Here is a 19,836-nt window from a genome sequence, read left to right as displayed (position 1 = left end):
CAGTGAACAGATTAAATGATAATTAAAATGCTTGTATTTCTGCAAACGAGGAACTTTCTCTGAGTCTCTGGCTTTTAAACTGACGCCGTCTTTTTGTTTCCCCAGACTTCTTCTTAGAGTTGGACAAGGTGATGGGTCCTCTGATCTTCAACACCAGCAGCATGACAGAACTGGTGCGTTACACACGGCAGGGCCTCCACTGGCTGCGCCTGGACGCTAAGCTTATTCCCTAGCAAGGACTCCCTGCACACTGCTCACACACACACACAAACACACACACATACACCTCAGCCTCTTGTATTCAGCAACATGTGCTCAAAGACACACAAGCATGCCCTCTCAGACACACACACACATACATTTATGTACTGTATGAACTCACACACACATACACACACACACGTGATGAACTTCTCAGACATATCTCCAACACTGTGTCCATTTCCTACACCAGCTTGCCAAAAACACTGAGCAATCTAGAGCATCTCACGCCGTTGACAGCACCACACAGGGAGAAGCATCGAAGCTGCAGCACAGGAACAAAAAGAGCTTATCGCCACGCTTCATATATAGGCATTCTGACAAAGTGAATACGCTTAAAAATGGGGTTTGGTTTTTAGGCTACTTTGGCTTTTAACTTTTTATTTGACTTTGTTTCACCAAAGTACCTCCCATAAACACCAAAGGTGCTTTAAAATGAAGGTTTCTCTTTATCATTTTTGTGCCTTGTATGTGAGCTACAGGAAAACAAACAGCCACCCGTCATATCTGAATACATGGTTTTTATTTTCCCGCTTATTTTTGCTACAACTCATCCTATGCCTTTTGAAACACTTAGCAGTTAACGGAAACTGGCAGCGATTATGTTTGTTTTGGTCGAGTCCTGTCCGAGCATTTGGCATTTTTAAGCAAAGATGGTCACACAGTAAGATACTTTGCACCATCTCTCCAGGCGCTGAAGGTTAATCTTGGAACATGCCCACAAGATTTTATGGACTGTAGGAAGGGCTACTGTGCACAGCAGATTAATTCTTCTGACACACATATTTAGAAATTTTCTCCTAATTGACCCTTGGTTTTTGTTTTTAGCAGCGTCATTTTATTTTCCACAATCATGAACCTCTTATCGCCCCGCTAGATAGTTTCCTCAAATCAGTTTGCTCCGGTCCGATGGAAGGAGCTGCATGGCCCAAAGGGGCCGCTAGCAGGGGCTTTTAGACTCTTGCCTTATTAAAATTGATCACGTCAAGGTTGTCTCCGAGAGATCTGCTGTCTTTGAAGCTCCAGAATACAAGTCTCTTCCTGTGAGATGTTTTTACGCTCGTAGCTACATTGTTCATTGAGAAATTTCCCCGAGGGTGAGTCACTTCCAGACAGTGTTATTCATGTTTTCATCCCCTTGTTTGCTCAGAGTGTATTTTTCTAAGGAACAGCAGGGAGTGTCTTAAGTATTGAAATCATTTCCATGTACACAATGCAGTTATTTACATTGCAGTTTATGAAAACTGGGCCTGAGTGACCACTAATTTGGCACAGCAAAAGCAATTTGATCTGAAAGGAAAGGTGTTTTGTTTTTTTTTGTTTTTTTTTAGAGTAATCAGTGATGCAGATTAGCAGTGTTGCATTTATAGAACAAAGAGTTTTAAATCTATGATTATATATTTCAAAAATATAACGGCCTTTATAGATTTTATTTATGTACCGAGCAGTTTTTTTTTTAATCTTCTGGCCAAGCAGAAGTATAACTTTTCAAATGCATACTTGCAAAACAGGGTTGAACAAGGGTTATAAGATGCAAAGTATTTGTATATGTAATTGTTCCTATTTAAATTTAAAATCTTAATCATACTTGTATTAGATGACAGTAGATGCATCAGCTAGTTGTTGTTAGCGTGGAACAGCAGGCGGGGTGAAGACCACAGGTCGCCATCAAGGGAACATGAATGTGGGGGTTTTGAATGACGACCGTTAACCCGAGATTTCGGTCGACGTTTGGGTGTTTGCTAACAGTCAATGCATGAAGGACTGTCCTTTTTTTGTGCTTTTTCTTTCTTTTTTTTTTTTTTTAAGCCCACTTCCTACTAAAACATGCTGGAATTATTAAAGCCTGGGCCAAATAGTATTCATGGAAACAATCACTGGTTGGTTTTCTTTTAGTTAATGGCTGATGAGCGATTGGATAAGAGGAAAGTGGTAGAAGATCTGCCCAGTCTGGAACTTCACGCTCATTTTCTTCTATCTTCAAACATAAATTCGGTGTATCTTCTGAGCGCACGCCTCATCTTACTCCTTTTTTTTCCATCTCAAGAGAAAAACAAAGTGATTAATTACTATTTGGACCAGGTTTGACCTTTTTTTTTTTTGTTTGTTTTTGTGTTTTCTTTCCTTCACTGGCTCCCTGGCCTTTATTGCAGGAGGGGATACTGTTATTTCCTCTTGCACTTGAAAAAGAGAAAGTCAGAGGAGGTATTATTTTAATCTATGCAGGATTTTTACAAAAAAAGGATCTGTTTCTGTGGACAAAAAAAATTCATTTTTAGGCCTGGGATTTTTTTCCCCTCTTCTTTTTTTCCGCCTCAGTGAGAAACCTGTTGAACTCAAGTGTCCAATGCCTTTAGCTTTTGCAATTTTGTGTACTGGTTTAGTATGTATGTGTATATAGATCTGTTTTTATAACCAAACACAGATGGCTTGAGCCATTTTGTACTTAAAGCTGGAGGCCACTTTTCTCATAGGAATTCCTCTGTGGGTTTCGCCAGCCCAGTCAATGTCTTCATACACTGGTACACTTTGTAAGTACAGGTCCGCGCCTTGTGTTCCCTACACTATCTTGTAGTCAAATGTACAAAATTTAGCATTAGAATAATTTTTAACAGTTTGCTACTCACACTTATTTATTTTTCTGCCCCTTTGCTTAATGTTTTTTTTCTATTTTGCCATTTTATGAAATAGGAAGATGTAAATGTATCGGGGTTGTTCATGATGAGATTTCATTGTAAGTAGTAATTAATATTAATTCTAACTTGAAAGAATCCAGGGTAAGATGAGTTTTTTTGACATTCAGTAGGAAGATGTTAACACTTGCATGTTTCTATTTAAATACAAATGTATAAATTGTAAATATAACATTTCTTTAAGGGTGAATTTCTACTACAGGTTGACATTTTTATTGAAATTTAAAAATGCTGTAAATACATTTGTGAGATACTTTATGCACATTTTCTTTTTTTTTTTCCTCTGTGGGCTTTTGTGTTCTTCTTCTTCCAAGCTGTTGCAGATGACATCCCAGTCTCTTAACACTGTATATCAAATTGATTTCTCAGTCCTTTTTCTTACCGTGCTCGTATTCTCTGTCTTCTGCTTCACCGTCTCTCAGTATCACGGTCGCCACATAATCATTAATGTCTCTAGATCCAAGTGCGAATATTTTGTCTTCTCTGTATTTGATATGGAGGCGTGTACTTTTCATGAAATGTATATTGTTGATCTCACGAGATGGATGGATGGTGTGTACAGTCTGTTATGTGAAACCGCGTCTGTTTTCGTCCTCATGAGAGAGATGTATTTACTATTTGTCCCTTTTGAACAATTGGTCCAACATGTCTTTTGAAACAGAGGTATTTCTCTACAGGTCAAAACAGTTGTAGCAGTTTATACAGTATGTTGTATAACACCTTTTTCTAAAAGTCGTCTCTGAAGCGAGACCAGCAGCATACACTATGTACAATAGTCTAAATTGGATTAGTTTTAAGAGAACTGATGATAGAGATACTATATATGATGGATGCAATATGATTAAAGGTACTCATTGAGTTTGGTCTTCAAACTTAGGTTATGTAATTTAAAAGCATTCTTGTGAAGTGAGTATTAATTGTGACTAATGAGAGTCTGTCCTGAATATTCTTTGTATTTTGCCGTATTGAGAATAAAATATATATGGATATGTTTAATTGAGTGTTATTCATTTTATTTCAGGAGCGCCGGATTATTTTAGAGAAAGACCGCTGATGCATGCGTCTCATGTCTTATTAACATTTTGAAGTCTTAATTTAGTCGTTTAAGTCTGAAACACGGCCAGAGCAGCTGTTCAATACGTTTTTCCAAAGTGATATAACAAGTGATGATTGGAAGAATAAAAAGATTTCAGTAAAATGTGAAAGCTAATAAGGTCAGAAGTCCCTGACTGCTGACTTGAGACAAAAGTAGGACTTTACATGTTCTTCTTGGATTTACTGAATAATAAACTCAAAGATGCCCTGTGGAAGTTTTTCCTTTTAGCAAACAAAGGTTATGTTTACATTCAGTGTCACTCACCAAAACACAGTTTGTAACTTTGAGGTCAAATACAGTTTATGTGCAAAAACGGCCTTTTTTATCTCCCTGAAAAACTGGTGTTTTGGGAGCAACTTAAGGCAGCATAATCTAAACCGTATGTGGAGAAAGACTTCAAGTGGAAACAACTAAATTCAAGATTTCGAACAGTTCTGTCGTATTGGTTGACTGCCTCTAAGCAGAATATGTCAGCTTACGCAGTCAGCACCTTGACATATCAGCAGAGCTACAGAGAGTCCACCTGTCTACCTAGACTGCAGGTACATTCATAAAAAATAAATAAAAGAAACAGCTGTTAAATAAGTGTAATGCAGTAAAAAGGACAATATTCCTCTTTTACATGTAGAAGTATAAATAAAGTAAATACTTGGTACCACACAGACACCTGCTGACAACAGGTCCAGCTGTGTGTCAGTGAATAAATTGCCACCAAGTGGTCATGAGTTGCTACTGTCATTGCTGACATCCCATCAATTTCTGCCTTTTTTATCTCTGGATCGTCATTACAAATACTGTGACTGCCGCTTTAATCATTATTTTTGCAACGGCATCACTTACACTGAAATGCTGACTACGTGAACAGTAAGGAGGATGACTTTCAAGTGTTTCACAGTCTTAATTGTGATATTTTGAAGCCCTCTTGGGTTGTAAACTTGGAAGGAAGGAAAGTAGTAGTAGCTGGTGGCTTTAAGGTTGGATTGATGGTTTGAAGATAGAGGAAAATGTAGATAAAGTTCAAAGGGGGAAACAGTGGCTGGAGACAATTTGTGGCCAGTTCATAAAAAAAAAAAAATGGATCCAAGTTGCGTCAGTCTTTTGTCACTATATTAATAATGTTGCTCTCTGTGTATTATATGTGACATGTATGTAATTATGCATATTGTGACACTGAAAATCAGTGCAGCCTCAGTTCTTTGTCAGTTTCAAGAAGAAATAGATGTTGGCTGGTTAATCTTTCTGTGCATGAAACAAAGGCATTCAAAGTAGTTTATATAGCTTTGCATTGCAGAGCCTCTTAGAAATGATTAGCGCCTTTCAATCCACATTGTGCTGCCCTGAGAACATTAACTCTTATGTAGACTGATGTTTTTTCATGGCCACTTTCTCTTTGCACATTTGTTTCTCTTGTTACTTTATAATTATAGTTATCATGTTTGAAAGATTAACATTTTCATTGACAGTATTAATTAATAATTTGTTAAGTGATTCACTTAGACTCCATGTCTCTGACAGTGAGTTCTGGAAAGCGGTAACAATGTCCCTTTAGTTTTCGCTTCAGCTTCTTCTCAGTGAACTCAAGACCATCAAAACAATACAGAGAAATTCCCGTTTTCACTGTTCCGCCATTAACAGGGACTGACCAATAGGGTGCCGCGTATTCCCAAAGCGCCCGCCTTTTCCTGAATCTGATTGGTCTACGTGGCCCTCTGTTACCTTTCATCCGCTTCTCCCTCAAGGGAATAAGGTAAGCTAGCTGCGAGCGTAGGGAAAAGGAAAGCTCATTACCGGGGATGCGAGGCACACCAGCCAACTACAAAAAGTGAATTTTGTCCGTCAGTTCTTATATCCGTGACTGTTACTTCTTCGAGAAGGGGAAACACACCCGAGAGAAACGAGGACTACAGGTGGTTGAGATCCGCGAAGTGACCGGGATTCAGCAGGTACGCGGAGGGGACTTCGGCAGCAGCAGGTGCATTTAGTGCCGCTGTGGCTGCTCAGTTTCGGGTGACAACTGTCAACCTGTTGACTATCTCTTGTGAGAATGGCTCTTTCATTTTGAACCTCTGTTTACAGGTGTAGTTTTGAAAAAGTTGAAATGTTTGTAAACGCTGTTTTTAAATAAGATACAACCGCTCTCATCTCAGTTCTTAAGCAGCAAATAGTCGGTGTTAGCGGTCACAGTGTTTGTGTTCTTGAACACAGCCCATCATCTGTTGAATTGCTACTGATTTTTTTTTTGTTATGTTTTGACTCAGTGGATATATAGTGAATTATGTAATTGTTTTTATATCCTACCAAGTATTTGTCACCTTTAGCTGACAGATGAATTGATGATGGAAGTAATGGTTAGTTGCAGCCCTGTAATGGATGGTGTGGACTGCAGACAAACAGCAATCCAAACTACTGTTGTCACCAAGTATAGATGGCATTTCCATACGTTTCTGTGTTGTGCATGACTTATGCAATGTCAGTTGTTTGACAATACTGTGAGAACATCATAGTATTGTCCTTCCTTAACCTTATCTCCTCGCCTCAAATTGATGCCTGGCCCTGAATTATGCACAGGAGGGCCTTTCTACCTAATGACTGGACTATGTTTTATTTAAAGTGGGAACAAAAGGCGCCACGGCTGCGGCAGGGTTGCTCTGGGGGGAAACCGGACACTAGTGTTTTGTGCTGTGGCTGAAACTGAAGCACTCATGCGGTGCGTTGGTCAGATGGTGGGAGCAGGAGGAGCACACTGGCCTCTCTGTGAGCCGCCGCTGGATGCTCTGCTCAGGCCGCTGACCCGACTCGACTCCACTGCGCCCACGGAGTCTGACCTGGAGGATGCAAAGAGACCCTTTGCAGAGACGTTAGTGCAGAGTAGGTGTGCGTGGAGGTGTAATGCACGCATATATACACCCAGACAAAGGCAGGAGACTCACAAGCAGCAACACAAACACATGCACCCACAACCCAAAAGCATGCAACCACCACAAACACCTGTTGATCCAAAGCTCATCAAACGTCGCTCTGCTTGGATAGTCATGTGCCGCTGGATGCTCGGACCTGTCAGATTAAAGATCTAACACAGCGAAGCAGTCCATGATAACTTGACACAAAGCCAAAACATGTGGCAGAACACACATTTTGTAAATTGCTGCATACAGGTGGTTGTAGATATGATAGCTGGAGTAGCTGGTGTGCGTGTTGCAGGAAGATTAAAGAAGAAAGGAAGCTGGAAACAAAAGACGGAAGCAAATAGAAGGGCAAGGCTATAAAATAAGAGTAGGGTCACAAAGCCATGAGCCTTACCCGTAAACTTACCCTGGGTGTTGAAACAGGATCTGTCTCTCTCTCTTTCCCTCCACCTCTTAGGTAACACAGTAACAATGATAATATGTGCACAGTATTTATGAAGATAGAACAAATGTTTATGGTATGTATAGTAGACTCAAAATAGCAGCAGGTAGGGGTTTGTGTGGTGGCGTGTTTGACTTGGTGGGGCCGGTCGCTTTATTCAACAGTGGAAAGTTACTCTTGGTGTGTTTGGTGTGTGGTTTTGACTCGGATGTTTACATTCTTTCAGTGACCTTTCACACATCCCATCCCTACAAGGATGGACTAACTGGTTTGGCTACGTGGGCTAGGTACGAAGTTCAGATGGGTTCTGACTGATTCTGCAGGAGGCGTCCAGCTAGAAATGACTGCACACTAAAAAATCTTAATTTGAGGAAATGTTGCTTAAAGTGAGCCAATGGTAGGCTGCTAATTGATTTAAGAAATTTCAAAAAGTAAATCATTATCACTCTGTCTGGTGTCAGTTTGAAGCAGTCAATGCTTGGGTGAGATTGAGATTATGCACAAGGACGTAGCAGGAAGGTGTCAGAGTTATAAATCAGTTAACAGCTCGTTGGTTCCTGCTACTCTGCTGTTTACATTATCCCGTCATGGAGGCGCGATCTTGTTGTAATTCCACCTCTTCCATTGTACCTGCATGATGTGAGACTTTCACTGGCATTGCTGGTTTCAGGAAAAACAATGTGCTTCACGGAAATATCTGTTTGGTGGATGACTCATTGTAAGGGCTGGGGAATTCAATGGTGTTTTTTTTTTAACTGTGTGTTTAAATGATTGACTCAGCTGGGCTGTAATCAGGTACAAGAGGGGATTTGTAATGATGTCATGTGTAAACCACATGATTTAGCAGTACATCATGGCAGTAATATAGCATAACAATTTAGCTGTGATTAGCATGGAGGCTAGTTATCATAAGGTGCCGGTTTCTGGTTTGTCACTGTGATGTCATGCTCTGTGTTGAAAGAAGTGGAAAGGTTGATAAGATGATGGATGCGTGGTTCAGAGTGCCTGACTGTAACATACAGGTATTCAGGTACGCCTTCGTTGTGTGACATCATTGTAGTATCAGCTAGGAAGGTCTCATTGAACACTGATAAGAAGATCAAGGTGAACGATTTGATTGCTTTGAATAAGAGAACAGATGAGGAAGAGAGAAACTTGCTTAAGATGTCATGTTCAAGTTAAAAATTCCCCCCACGGGATTAATAAGTAATAGGAAAGAATGGAAGGAATATCTGAGGTTATTGTCACCAGCAGGCGTGTTGTTAGTGGAAACATTAATCCTGATAATCAGATGAAAGCCGCAGTAAAGTAAAAATGACTTAAGCATTACATCATTACTGTAAAACTTGATGTAATGGTTGACTGTGTGTAGATTTTACCAGCTGTTCAGTACAACCTGCGAATGTGTTTTTTGTGGTTGCCATGGATGTGAAGGTAACGCCACTTGAGCCATTTCAACAATGGCTCAAATGGCTATAGTTTGAGTAGCCCAAAATCAGGATGTGTGTATAGAGATTAGCTGAAAACATTGGCCGTTGCCCCCAGAGGCTAAATCGTCGTCAGTCGATGGCTGATGGGTTCCAAGATTGGTGGAGCATAGGTAAAACTATCTCCAACACCACCCACCACACTCAGACATTCACAGCCTCTCCAGCTCCGTTTCCCAACCTTTTGTCTGGCTTCTTCTCTTCGGTTGTTACTTCAGAGCTCTTTTGTACAGACGTGGCCGGAGGCTTTTTTTTTTTTTTTTTTTTCTTACCTGGGTTTGACCACTCACTGGTCTGCAGTTGTGAGTTATTGTCACCTCCTCCTTCTTTTGTCAGAGGAACAGAGAGACCTCTTCAGGTCCTATAGAGCAGATGGTTGAAAAGGAGACAAATGGCTGACAGAGGTTATCGTTGGCTAATGCGAGGCCCCCTGAGGGCAGGCTGGAAAGTGTGTGGGTATGTGTGTCTGTTCCCCGTCTATTCTGGTTATCTGACAGGACCACACCTACACTATTGTATGGCCCTATAGGGCCCTCATTGGGATATGGCCATGTCATATGTCATGAGGCTAGGTGTGCAGGTAACCGCTTTGTATAGGCAGCTTTTGAATGTCCCACTCCTTTTCCCTACGTTTTGGGCAATGTAGATGTACAGAAAACACACTGCAGACACAAGTAATGTTGGAGGTTCTATGGTTGAACATGTAGTGCCGCAGGAGAGGGCAGCAAGGCGAAGTGCTGTTCTAAATATGGCGTACACTTGAACTGATTTCTTTTTTTGTTTGGTGGGCCTTCTTTAAGGCTGCTAAAATCCATTTTCCTGCAGCCCCCTGTCCACACCAGTACATTGCTTTGCTTCAGTGCCTTCTCCAAACTGGGGCCATGTCGACTGCCATCTACTTTAGGTAAACACTGATTATGAATAAGTACCCCATACAACTCCACTTCAATAACCCCGATTCAATAAGTGATACTCTCTGCTCGTTGGTTAGGATTCTCCAGTACATGAAAATACAACCACCTGCATTAAGTCCATCAGTCAAAATCCAAATTGATGATTGGGCTTTTTTAAACATTGAGATAATCAGAAAAGAGGCCTGTACAGAGAGAAGAAGACTTTTTCTGAGCTGTTTCCCTGTTTGGACTGCAGAAAGAGAAATAAAGAAAGGCAGATGGACTGCTTTGTGTGCTGCACCTCCATAATACACCGTGCTAACAGGTCTGCTGGAGGCCCTCTCAGGTTTCATAGGCCCTGATGAAAAGGTGTGGGTGAGGGGTTGTCACTGAGACTTGAGCCGGCCACGGATGCAGTAATGTGGCTGTGATATTGACTAATAAAAGAGGCATTTACAGCTGTCTGACATGGCTGGAAGTAGAGGATTTTGTCTTTTTTTCTGTGTCTGTGTGTGTCCAGTCAGAGCTGGAACAGCTTCAACACCTGGTTAGTGACTCAGTTACATCAGTCTAAGTTGCTGAAATAAAAGGGAGTCAGTTAATTAGATGAAATTACACAATTTTAAGTATTTTGGTGCTGAAACGATTAGTTGGTAATCTGCAGCTATTTTGATAATGAAGTAATCGTTTGAATGATTGACAAGCAAAAATAGCGAACAGAATATCAAACGTGATCTCATTCCAGCCTCTCAAATGAGTAATCATCAGTTGCTGCCTTAAAGTAACTTCAAACCCATTTTTTAAAAAAAGTTTTGCTGCCAATAATGGTGCTATTTAACATGCAGTCTGATTAATTTCTGCCGGACCTTTGAGACCAATGACCTATCAGCTGACTAGCGAGCCAAAAAGCCACAAGAAAAATGTGAAACGAATGTAAAACATCAAGCCGAGACATACAGTTGGATACATTAGCTCAGTGAAATGAATGTATGGGCATATTTTTAGCTCAGCGTGGTATGAAGAGTAAAGTTCCCCCCAGTAGTCATACCAGCGCTTCCTTGGGCAGCACCACATCGAAGTGCCGCACCATTTTTCTTCCCCCAGGTTGCAAAGTCCAGAGTGTGTTGCGCTGTTTTCTGGTGAAGTTTAAGCTCTGTGCCCCCCCCCCCCCCCCCCCTCCCACCCCCCACCCCTCCTCCCCTGCTCTGAGGTAGGAAACCTGCGCTGCGAGCAGTAAAAGGAGCCCATTGTGATCAGCTCCCCAAAATTCACCACGGTGGCAGACTCAGAGCTGGGAAACACAATGGAGATTAGAAATCACTTGACTCCTGAGCGTGATGATCAGTACTATTAGGTTGCTGTATGGGTTTCAAAAGCGGGGCAATTAAAAGTAAACACCAAATGTTTTGTCTCTGCCGGGGCGTCACGGCGATGGGAGATCATCTGCAGGCTATAGTCTATAGCCTGAAGTGTAGGTGGGACGCTGTAATTATCAGCACATTAGGCTCATTTGTTCTTTTTAGTGCAGCTAGATGGAGGCGGCATGATGGAGCTAACAAAGAGCCGCTGTATTCTGGCTAAAATAATAATTTTCTTTTTCATTGTTACATTCATTATATAGCTTTCTGCAGCATAAAGCAAACTTCTCAGAGGAAAAGCGCTTACAAAGGATTAAGACTTATCAGCCTGATGAGGGAAAACCTGTTGGCCGCGTTGCATCGATCATCTGCTTCATAAGGGCCTGAAGAATGACAAAATTAGCTAAATGGTAACTCACCAGGAACACGTGAATTGAATGTCAAAAGCTGCTGGTGCCTCAATGCCACAAAGATTTTTATTTTCTTGTCTACTGTTGCCGTTTGCCGGTGTGATTTGCACAGTATGCGGCCATGGTAAAGCCATTGAGGAACATGCTGAAAGCTGAGCTCTTCGCAGTTTAAAATTTAAAACTGCAGGGTTGTTTTTCTGGTGCTCAGCTGTCCACTAAATCAGATTTATTCCGGGTTCATTTTACAGAAAAATTCCCCCGTAGACTTTATGTGCAGTGTGAGAAGCAGGAGAAGAAATAAATTCCTTGTAAGTCAGATGTTTGGCTCAAGGAGAGCCTACTCAGACATTCCCTTTGTCTTTATGGGGCCTGAATTAAGACTTTACAGTTATGATGGGTCATACAAAGCCTCCGTTCATGTTCATATAGTAGTGACATGGTCAGTTATGGAGATTTTGTTGCTGAGCTACTTATTTGCATATCTTTTGAATAACATGTTTTTCTGTGTGAGGAAGTCAGAAGGCCATGGCCACAGTCTGCCTAAAACTTGGAGGTACGTGTAGTTTCTAACTGAATTCAAGCAATAGATTGAGCTTCATCCAACAAAGTCCACCGCGGTGAGGATATTTTGCCAGGTTTGCACATACATTTGGAAGCTCAGGCCATCAGAAATGGCAGGTCTGCCAAAATCAGATACCTTGAAAGCAGTGAGCAAGCCTTTATTTTGTGTGCTTTGGGCTTTTTCCATATTGAATTGTGCCTCAGCAAGGTAGGAGGCAAAATGTTTGCTGTAGTCGCCTCTGAACCAATCAGTTAACATTTTGGAGTTGTTTAAACCAGCGTCCGTCAGCAGGGTACATTTCGCCGATGTCTCAATACCCAAAGTCTACGGACAAAAGTATTTGTTTAGACAGAGACCCGAAGCGGGACATGAGGTGATCTCTGAACAGCAACTGTGACACTGGGGGAGCAGTCAGTTGATTTGCCCTACTTCATTGTGTGTTTTACAAGAAACTAAACATAGTCAAACTAAACAAGTCAGGATGTTCCATCAGGCTGTAAATTTGCAAAATACATAGGTGCAAACTGCAGGCGCAGATACTGAAACTCTTCTTTCTCTGGGGGAAAGCTTGAGCATTAGCGTCTGAGGAATGAGTGGGATACTTGTTACCCACAAGACATCCATATTTTCATCTGCTTAATCACAGATCATCGCTTCCACCTGGATGAATCTGCTCGTTCTATCAGGGTGAAAACAAAAATGTGGAGCATGTGGGTCACGTTTTAATTTGCTTAAGTTCACTGTTAAGCTGATTGGGCAGGTCACAGTGAGCGAGCATACTCTCCCAGATCAGAAATCCAGTTTGTCAGGAATATGTCTCGGCTCAGATCTGTTGTTGACTTCAGCGGCAGCCATGTTGGGGTCAGTGGGGGAAGTGGATGTTAACAGTTTTCCCTCGCAGTTTTTCCATCTGCCTGGCGGCCTCTTTTGCAATTCAAATCTCTGGTGCAACATTAAGCAAATGTTTCCCTGTTGTCCTGCTGCTGCCGCTCTACAGGGCAGCGTATCGTGTATCTGCTCCGTCCTTTTCATGCTTCTTAAAGCATCCTGGCAGGTATAAAAGGAGAGATTAGAGGCATGTCTGTTCACTTTCATCACGCCTTAGCGGACAGAGGACAGCGACCCAGTTTCTCGCACCTTTTATCATCACATTTCTCTTTGTTTTCTGCGGTTTCTCCCTCCTTACCAGACATGATGTCACTGGCATGCCCATGTAACAGCAGAAGCTCATTTCATGAATGAATCCTGCTTTCTTTTCCTCTGACGTCAGATGTAGAATTTGTGTGTGTGCCGCTCCTTGGAGAGCAAGAGACATGTTAATCCACTGGTCATCCTTTGAAGTGCCCGCAAGGATGCATGCATGACTGACTTTTGCTTATAAGTTAAAACATTTCTGCATCTGTGACTGCAGGAAGGAGTAACATAAAACGGTTTTTGAGTGTGTGTTGATTGTATTTTAATCAACTGGCACAGGTGTTTTCAGTTCTTCTGGTTGATTAGAGCACTGCAGGTTAGTTAGTAAGTTAGGTGGAGCCCATGCCAGTAATCACACAAGGTTACCAAACAAAGCAAGCAGAATGAAAAAGGTGCAACAGAGGAGAAGTTAATCAGAGGGTGTGCAAACATTTCGGGAATGGAGCAGAGAGTTCTGAGAAGAGCTCTAATCAGGCAAACTAATTAAAAACACTCGAGGACGTGCATTATGGGTGTGAAGTGCTTTTAATCCCCCCCCAGGAACATTTTGAGAAATACATTTATTTGCTTTCTTACACAGTTACCGTTATTTCTGTTGTTGTACAGATGCAGTGCAGCTCCTCAAACATGTTACTGTCATTGAGCAGTCAATGCTTTTTTTAATAAGAGGCCCATCACAGTTCAATTCCTGACCAGAGCAGAAAGCACCCTGTATCAGAGCAGACGTTTTGAGTTGTAGTAGGAGAGGCACAGGTGTTACTAATAACTATTAACGATGGTTCGACTCAAATGTCCCCGCAAGCCTTGACAGTGTGACACCGAGCCGGCATGAACAACACCCTGAAACCGAAGCAGCCAAATGGAATTCAGCCATCATTCATTTTATTAGCCACACCTGTGCTTTTCCGACTGCCACATATCAAAATGCGGCATTACCAGTGCATCGAGTCGATGACTTTGCATAGTTTCCAGCCTGGATCCGTCCACCTTTTCCTCAGGGACTTCTTGTACAGTCTATGGTCTAAAAATGTCCATTCAGTGGCTCTAATTGCCTTGTATTAGATGGTTCTTGGGGAGCAATAAGGCCAGACGAGGAATGCTGTCTGTCTTGGAGCTCAGCGGGTCATTTAGTACCGTAACCTGACTTTGGCGGCTCCAGGGGGTCCAACGATTAGGGGAGGGGTAAACGCCCAGTTCTAGTTATGTTGTCTGGCTGCCTCAAAGTGAATATGATAGTGTGTTGGTGTAAAGAATAAAGAATAGGGATCAAGTTTTGCGTGTTTTCGCACGAAAGATGTTGGTGTGCAGTGGATGAAATGATTGTCTGAGGAAGGCCTTGATGAAACAGGTCTACTCTGTCACTCAGTGCTAGTATTGCTAAACACTTATTTGCAATTCATGCGTTCATGATTGGTGCTTAGGCATTACTGCAAAAATCGCCCTTGGCACGTTATTAACCTGGCACGTCTTCCCTCGCATATTCCCCTCGCTGCAGGATTACATATCTAATGTCATTATGTAATGGGTATTGAAACTTTGTCCTTGCGATTATAATAAAACCTAATTATATGAAATAATAAGGATGTCTTACTGAACATGACGTCCAGTCCTGTCTTTACTTGACAAGCGGATGTTTTTAAAGGCGAAAACAAAAAAGTTTGCGTGGGAAGGGTGGTTCGCTCTGAGAGGGGTTTCTGGTACCTTTGAGCTCGTTTCTCACAAAATACGCTTACAGATTGCAGCGATTAGTCAATCAGCAGGAAGTTTTGCAGCAAGTATTTCAATAATGGATGGAATGTTTCAAGCTAAAATGGCAAAGAAAATCAAGGGTACCAGTTTCTCAAATGTGAATATTTTCTGGTTTTCTTTGTCCTCTTTAGTAGTAGAGGCCATCGCAGACAATTTTTCAGACCAAGTGTAAATCAAGAAGATAATTTGCATATTAATTGATCCATCGTTGGGTAATGGGAAATGAAATGAATAGTTAATTGCAGCCCAACCTGTAGAAAACCTCAACTTTCCTTTTAAACCTCCATCACTCTGCAGTAAGTCAACATTAGGTTATTGAATGTAGCCCCACAGGTGCACTGTGCGTTCCTCGGATCTCATCCTGTAAGTACAGTTGTTTGTTCTACCAGGAAGTGTCCTGTAGACTCTTATCAGGTATATTGACCTGCTATTTGCACAGGGCAATAGATGACTGGTGAGATCACTGCAGGGATGAGCATCTGTTATGTAAGTGATATTTCAGTGCATCTGTGTGCTAGTTTCGAGCACAAATTACAATATTTTAAAGACATAGTGTAGAAAGTAAGATGAGATGGGCCTGCCGTTGTGTTTAAACAAGCCTTGCCGTTCGGAACGAGCAAGGCTTCATGATCCAATTGCGTAATAACCACTTACCCATCTGATGATTTACTGCCTGGGGTGTCTATGCGTTTGAAAGGCAGAAATATTAAGTTGAAAATTTCAATCTTTGCCCAACGTTTGCATCTTTTCATTTAAGCGGTCAAACTGGGGGCTGTGAATATGACAACCTGTTCGATTTACCTACTGTACCTGCCCTGGTTGCTTATCAAGCACATTTCTTTCCATGTGCCTTTGCCAAACAACCAAACCGGCCAAGCTGCCAGTGATAAGACACTGAGGGTCAGGGTGCCACGCCGCCATAAAGTGTCAGGTGTTTGACCGCTGATGCTATCACCATGCATAACTAGCACAGATAGTAGATTGTTTTATTGTATGATTTTTATATTATTAGTGGTTTGAAATTGCCTGGCAGACAAAGTCTAAAGTTAAGCCTCAGTGTCACTTTCTCTTCTTTCTCCAGGACCAGAAACTGCATAAAGAAAGCATAAAATAACTCATAAACAAAACATAAAACATAACATAAAAAAATAGCAATCATGAACATCTCAGAAGTGTTGTTGAGGCTGTTTAAGGCCATTTAAAGCAGTTAAAGCTGAAGGCACAAAACTCCTCATGAAGCATGTTGTTTTTTTGCAGATTGGTTGTCTGTATCTGCGGCTTGTAGCCTCTGTTGGTGAAGGTACAGTACAGAAGGATGGGTTCAATGATACTCTGGTATAAAAGAGAGCCTTTGCGGATGGCAGAGTCTTTGTTGGCAGCGTTTATGGAGGTCTGTGATGTGGTGATCAAAGCTCAGTTTACTGTCCAGGATGATGCTGAGGAAGCTCTACACCACCTCCCCTGCCTGGCTGTTGATGGAAGAGAGGCAGTGAGGGGTGGTGAGTTTATTGGGCAGTGGGGTGAACAGACTCACCTTCGAGCAGATATGCGTTAGCTGCGCTGGATCGCCAACAAGCAGCACAAAGTTTACTCCATTATCTGTGCAGATAAGCAGCTGACATTAAAAAGAAAACAGTGAGCGAGTGTTTTTCCAGCAGGCCTCTTTACAGTGTGTGTATTATTAGATCATGGTACAAGCATATTGCATGCTTTGTTGGCTGATGCTGGTGAGATTAGTCCTTAGCTGTTGAAATTTGGTGCAGAGTGACATGGCATTTTTTGACACCCGTTAGCATTAAAGTAATCCTTTGGAGCCATAAAAGTATCGAAGTTCAGCGCCCAGTCATACATGCATGTCATTGATGTTTAGTTATTCCACTGGATAAACTTTGACCTGCTGCTAGGGTGCATCATTAAACATTAACCTTTTCCTCTGCAAATGAATATTGTGATAATTACCGCTGCTTTATCTCAGTATCGCTATAGAAGTATAGAGTGTGAGGCCTGCTGGAGGAAAGCGGGTCCACCTCAGTAATAAGTGACAGCACTTTAATGGGAAATAATACCTAAAATGAGCTGAATGGAAGGACAGAATCAGGTCATATCATGTGGCCTTTATGCCACATCACGCTGCACCAGGTGTGATAAGTCCATTAACAGCTTTTGCCAGGGATTTTACCGGCATTGATACATTCCACGAGTAACAATAAATACTTTAAAGGACCAAATGTATACCAGCCCGCACAAGGATTTCATTGTTCTCTGTGCAGTATGTTTGCAGTCAAACTTCTTTGCTGCAGCTTATTTCTTGTAAACCTGGCATTTTATTTTCATTAATGGCGCTAAATCAGTTTGTTTAATAATGGCTGCATTGGTTCAAACAAGTTGGTGACTTAGTACAGACCCTTAACCATGAGATAGAAGTCACTGTGAGATGAATTCATGATCGACTACGTTACAAGAACAATACATGCACTGTAAAGTCAGTGTCTCCCTGGGAAGTCTCGTCCTCTGCACTAAATCTCATGTGCTGCTGGTGAAGTCATGCAGTGTCACGGGTGACGCAGTGCCAGCTCTGGGCCCACCGTGGGTGAATTCCTGCATCTGTTATGTGTCTGTGGTCAGCTGGTCGGCCCACAGCTCGTTATATAACAGGACAGAGATGGTCACTGCAGCCTGGCGGGGCAGGGACACAAGAGATGACACAGGCTGAGCTAACTGGTGGAGGCTCTCTGATGATGAAGAACCTCTGCGCTTTCTGGTACAAAGTGGTTGATGCACGTATGCGTCATCACAAACCGGACTTAAACACAGCTTCGATTCTGCGGCGCTTGATGCAAGATTTACTTCATGTCGTGGCTTCACTGACAAATTTCTCATTCAGTTGTACATCCAAAGAAAAAATAGGGCTGAATTTCAGGTGAAGACAAATTTTAGATGATCTGTCCTGCTGTTGAGAGATGAGGCCTGAGCTATAGGAGACACTGGAGACCCAAGAACAATAGATTTTTTTTTTTTTTTTTGGGATAACATTTTTCCGTAATGATGGAGTCGTTGAGACTTTTCCCACCTCTGAACAGGAAGTGGGTCATTTGTTATTGTGTTTTTTCTTCCTGTGGTGTTTGTCCTCGGCTTCCTGCTGGGCCGTCTCTTCTTTCTCACTTTCTGTGTTTTTTTTTTTTTCTCCCTTCAGACATTCTTTCGCCCCGGCCCTCTTTTGTCTCTGTGGCTGCCTTGTTGTCGGTTGTATCACACATTTGCTCTGAATAAGGTTTTCGCCTATTTGACAAGATTGTGTAAGAAGCCGTTGAGCCGGTGGCACATGTGATTCCTGAGCTTTGAGGTGGTGTGAGCCTTGGGCCTGGGTCATACCTCCTCTCTCCTCCATCAGACATTACCACCTCGAATCAAGTTTGTTGGCTCCTGCACAAATGGCTGGTATTTCTCCTGAGAGGTGCTTGCAAAGTGCAAAACACACTGTGTGTTGCATAACTTTTAATTTAATGTATAAAAAAAGTGCATTTAGTTTGGTCCAGTTTCTTCCATAATTGTCCTTTTTCTAAACATTTCACACCTGACTTTGACCCAGCTCAGTATGCTCTCAGTTTTAACGTGCATACCAAAGACTGACAGCGATATTCTGCAGTCATGATGAATTTTCACGGCCTACATTCAGACCAAACACACCTACACACAAACAAAACTCCATCGCCTGCAGCCTTGTACTATTCTAGTGCCGAGGAATTCCTACAGTATCCAGTTAAACTCACCATGACTAGATCATATTGCAGCCCCCCGGGGGGTCCTTAATACAAAAGTAATTGTCTTCTGAGAATCCACTTGAACGTAATAAGAAGTTTATCATTCGCAGAGGCCTGTGTTCACTTTTTAAGCTTGCACGGCGCAGTTCCTGGTTAATGGTTGACCAGCGAGGATATGGAATGCTTCACTGGGTTTTTTGTTTTATAGCACAGAATGTTATTTGTATACTCCTATTGACCTTGTTGCATTGCGTGTGTGTGTGTGTGTGTGTGTGTGTCCTTATGTAAGAATTATTTAACCAAAAGCCACATGCGTACATATAGCAGGGCCACTAGCAATGTACATCCCTACAAAAATACAGCTTTTAGTGAAAACATCAGCATTAAATCAAGTCGAGTACATGTTAATATTGTCAAGTATTAAGGGCAGATCAGGGCAGGAATGCAGAGCTTATTAGAGTGTGACAGCTTGTCTTGGTCAGCTGTAGATTTTAGACAGTGGTGTGAGCACTGCCCAGCAACACACAGACACAGTTTCTCTCCCCTGCACACGCACAGAAATGCCGAATCTCATTGGCGATAACACTGCATGGCAACACGGCTTTCCCTTTCCCGCTATTAGATGCTTTGCTCTGTCAGTGCATGACACCCGGCCACTTCCACCTTTTCAAACACAGCTTCCTCTCCTGGTTCTTTTTGATCAGGGACAATGGGAATGATGTCTTTCAGGCCCTGTGGGAGACTTGAGTCATAGTCCAGTATTTGTGCATTTGTGCTTCATCCATTTCAGGCTCACAGATGTTCAATGATTTCTGATTTGAAGACACCAGGCAAAGTTTTCAGGATAGGTTTCTAGTGTTTTCTTTCACCTACTCAGTGGAATTTAATGGAGGTTCAGGCTACTTACTACGTAAGTAAAGAATATAATGGTTCACATTTTGATGCAGGCTTTCATGGACCAAAAGGTCAATGGAACGCTTTTAATCCCACACAAGTAGCTTAAATCATTAATATGTAAATAAGA

At 41.9% G+C, this 19,836-nt stretch overlaps 2 protein-coding genes across 5 annotated transcripts in view; both read left to right on the top strand.

Annotated features, from left to right (window-relative positions):
* aff4 (AF4/FMR2 family, member 4) overlaps positions 1–3,950 on the top strand; it is a 32,089-nt gene extending 28,139 nt beyond the window's left edge. For all 3 annotated transcript variants that reach the window (XM_076750276.1, XM_076750277.1, XM_076750275.1), the window contains one exon: positions 106–3,950. In XM_076750276.1, the coding sequence (XP_076606391.1) occupies positions 106–233 (128 nt within the window). In that variant the 3' untranslated portion in view covers positions 234–3,950. The remainder of the gene's footprint in view (positions 1–105) is intronic.
* Positions 3,951–5,825: 1,875 nt separating this feature from the next.
* shroom1 (shroom family member 1) overlaps positions 5,826–19,836 on the top strand; it is a 31,163-nt gene continuing 17,152 nt past the window's right edge. For both annotated transcript variants that reach the window (XM_076750794.1, XM_076750793.1), the window contains exon 1: positions 5,826–5,993. The gene's annotated coding sequence lies outside the window, so the exon portion shown is untranslated. The remainder of the gene's footprint in view (positions 5,994–19,836) is intronic.

This window comes from Chaetodon auriga, chromosome 15 (assembly GCF_051107435.1).
Source record: "Chaetodon auriga isolate fChaAug3 chromosome 15, fChaAug3.hap1, whole genome shotgun sequence".
In the NCBI taxonomy this organism is placed as follows: domain Eukaryota; kingdom Metazoa; phylum Chordata; class Actinopteri; order Chaetodontiformes; family Chaetodontidae; genus Chaetodon; species Chaetodon auriga.
This window is presented reverse-complemented; position numbering and strand designations above follow the sequence as displayed.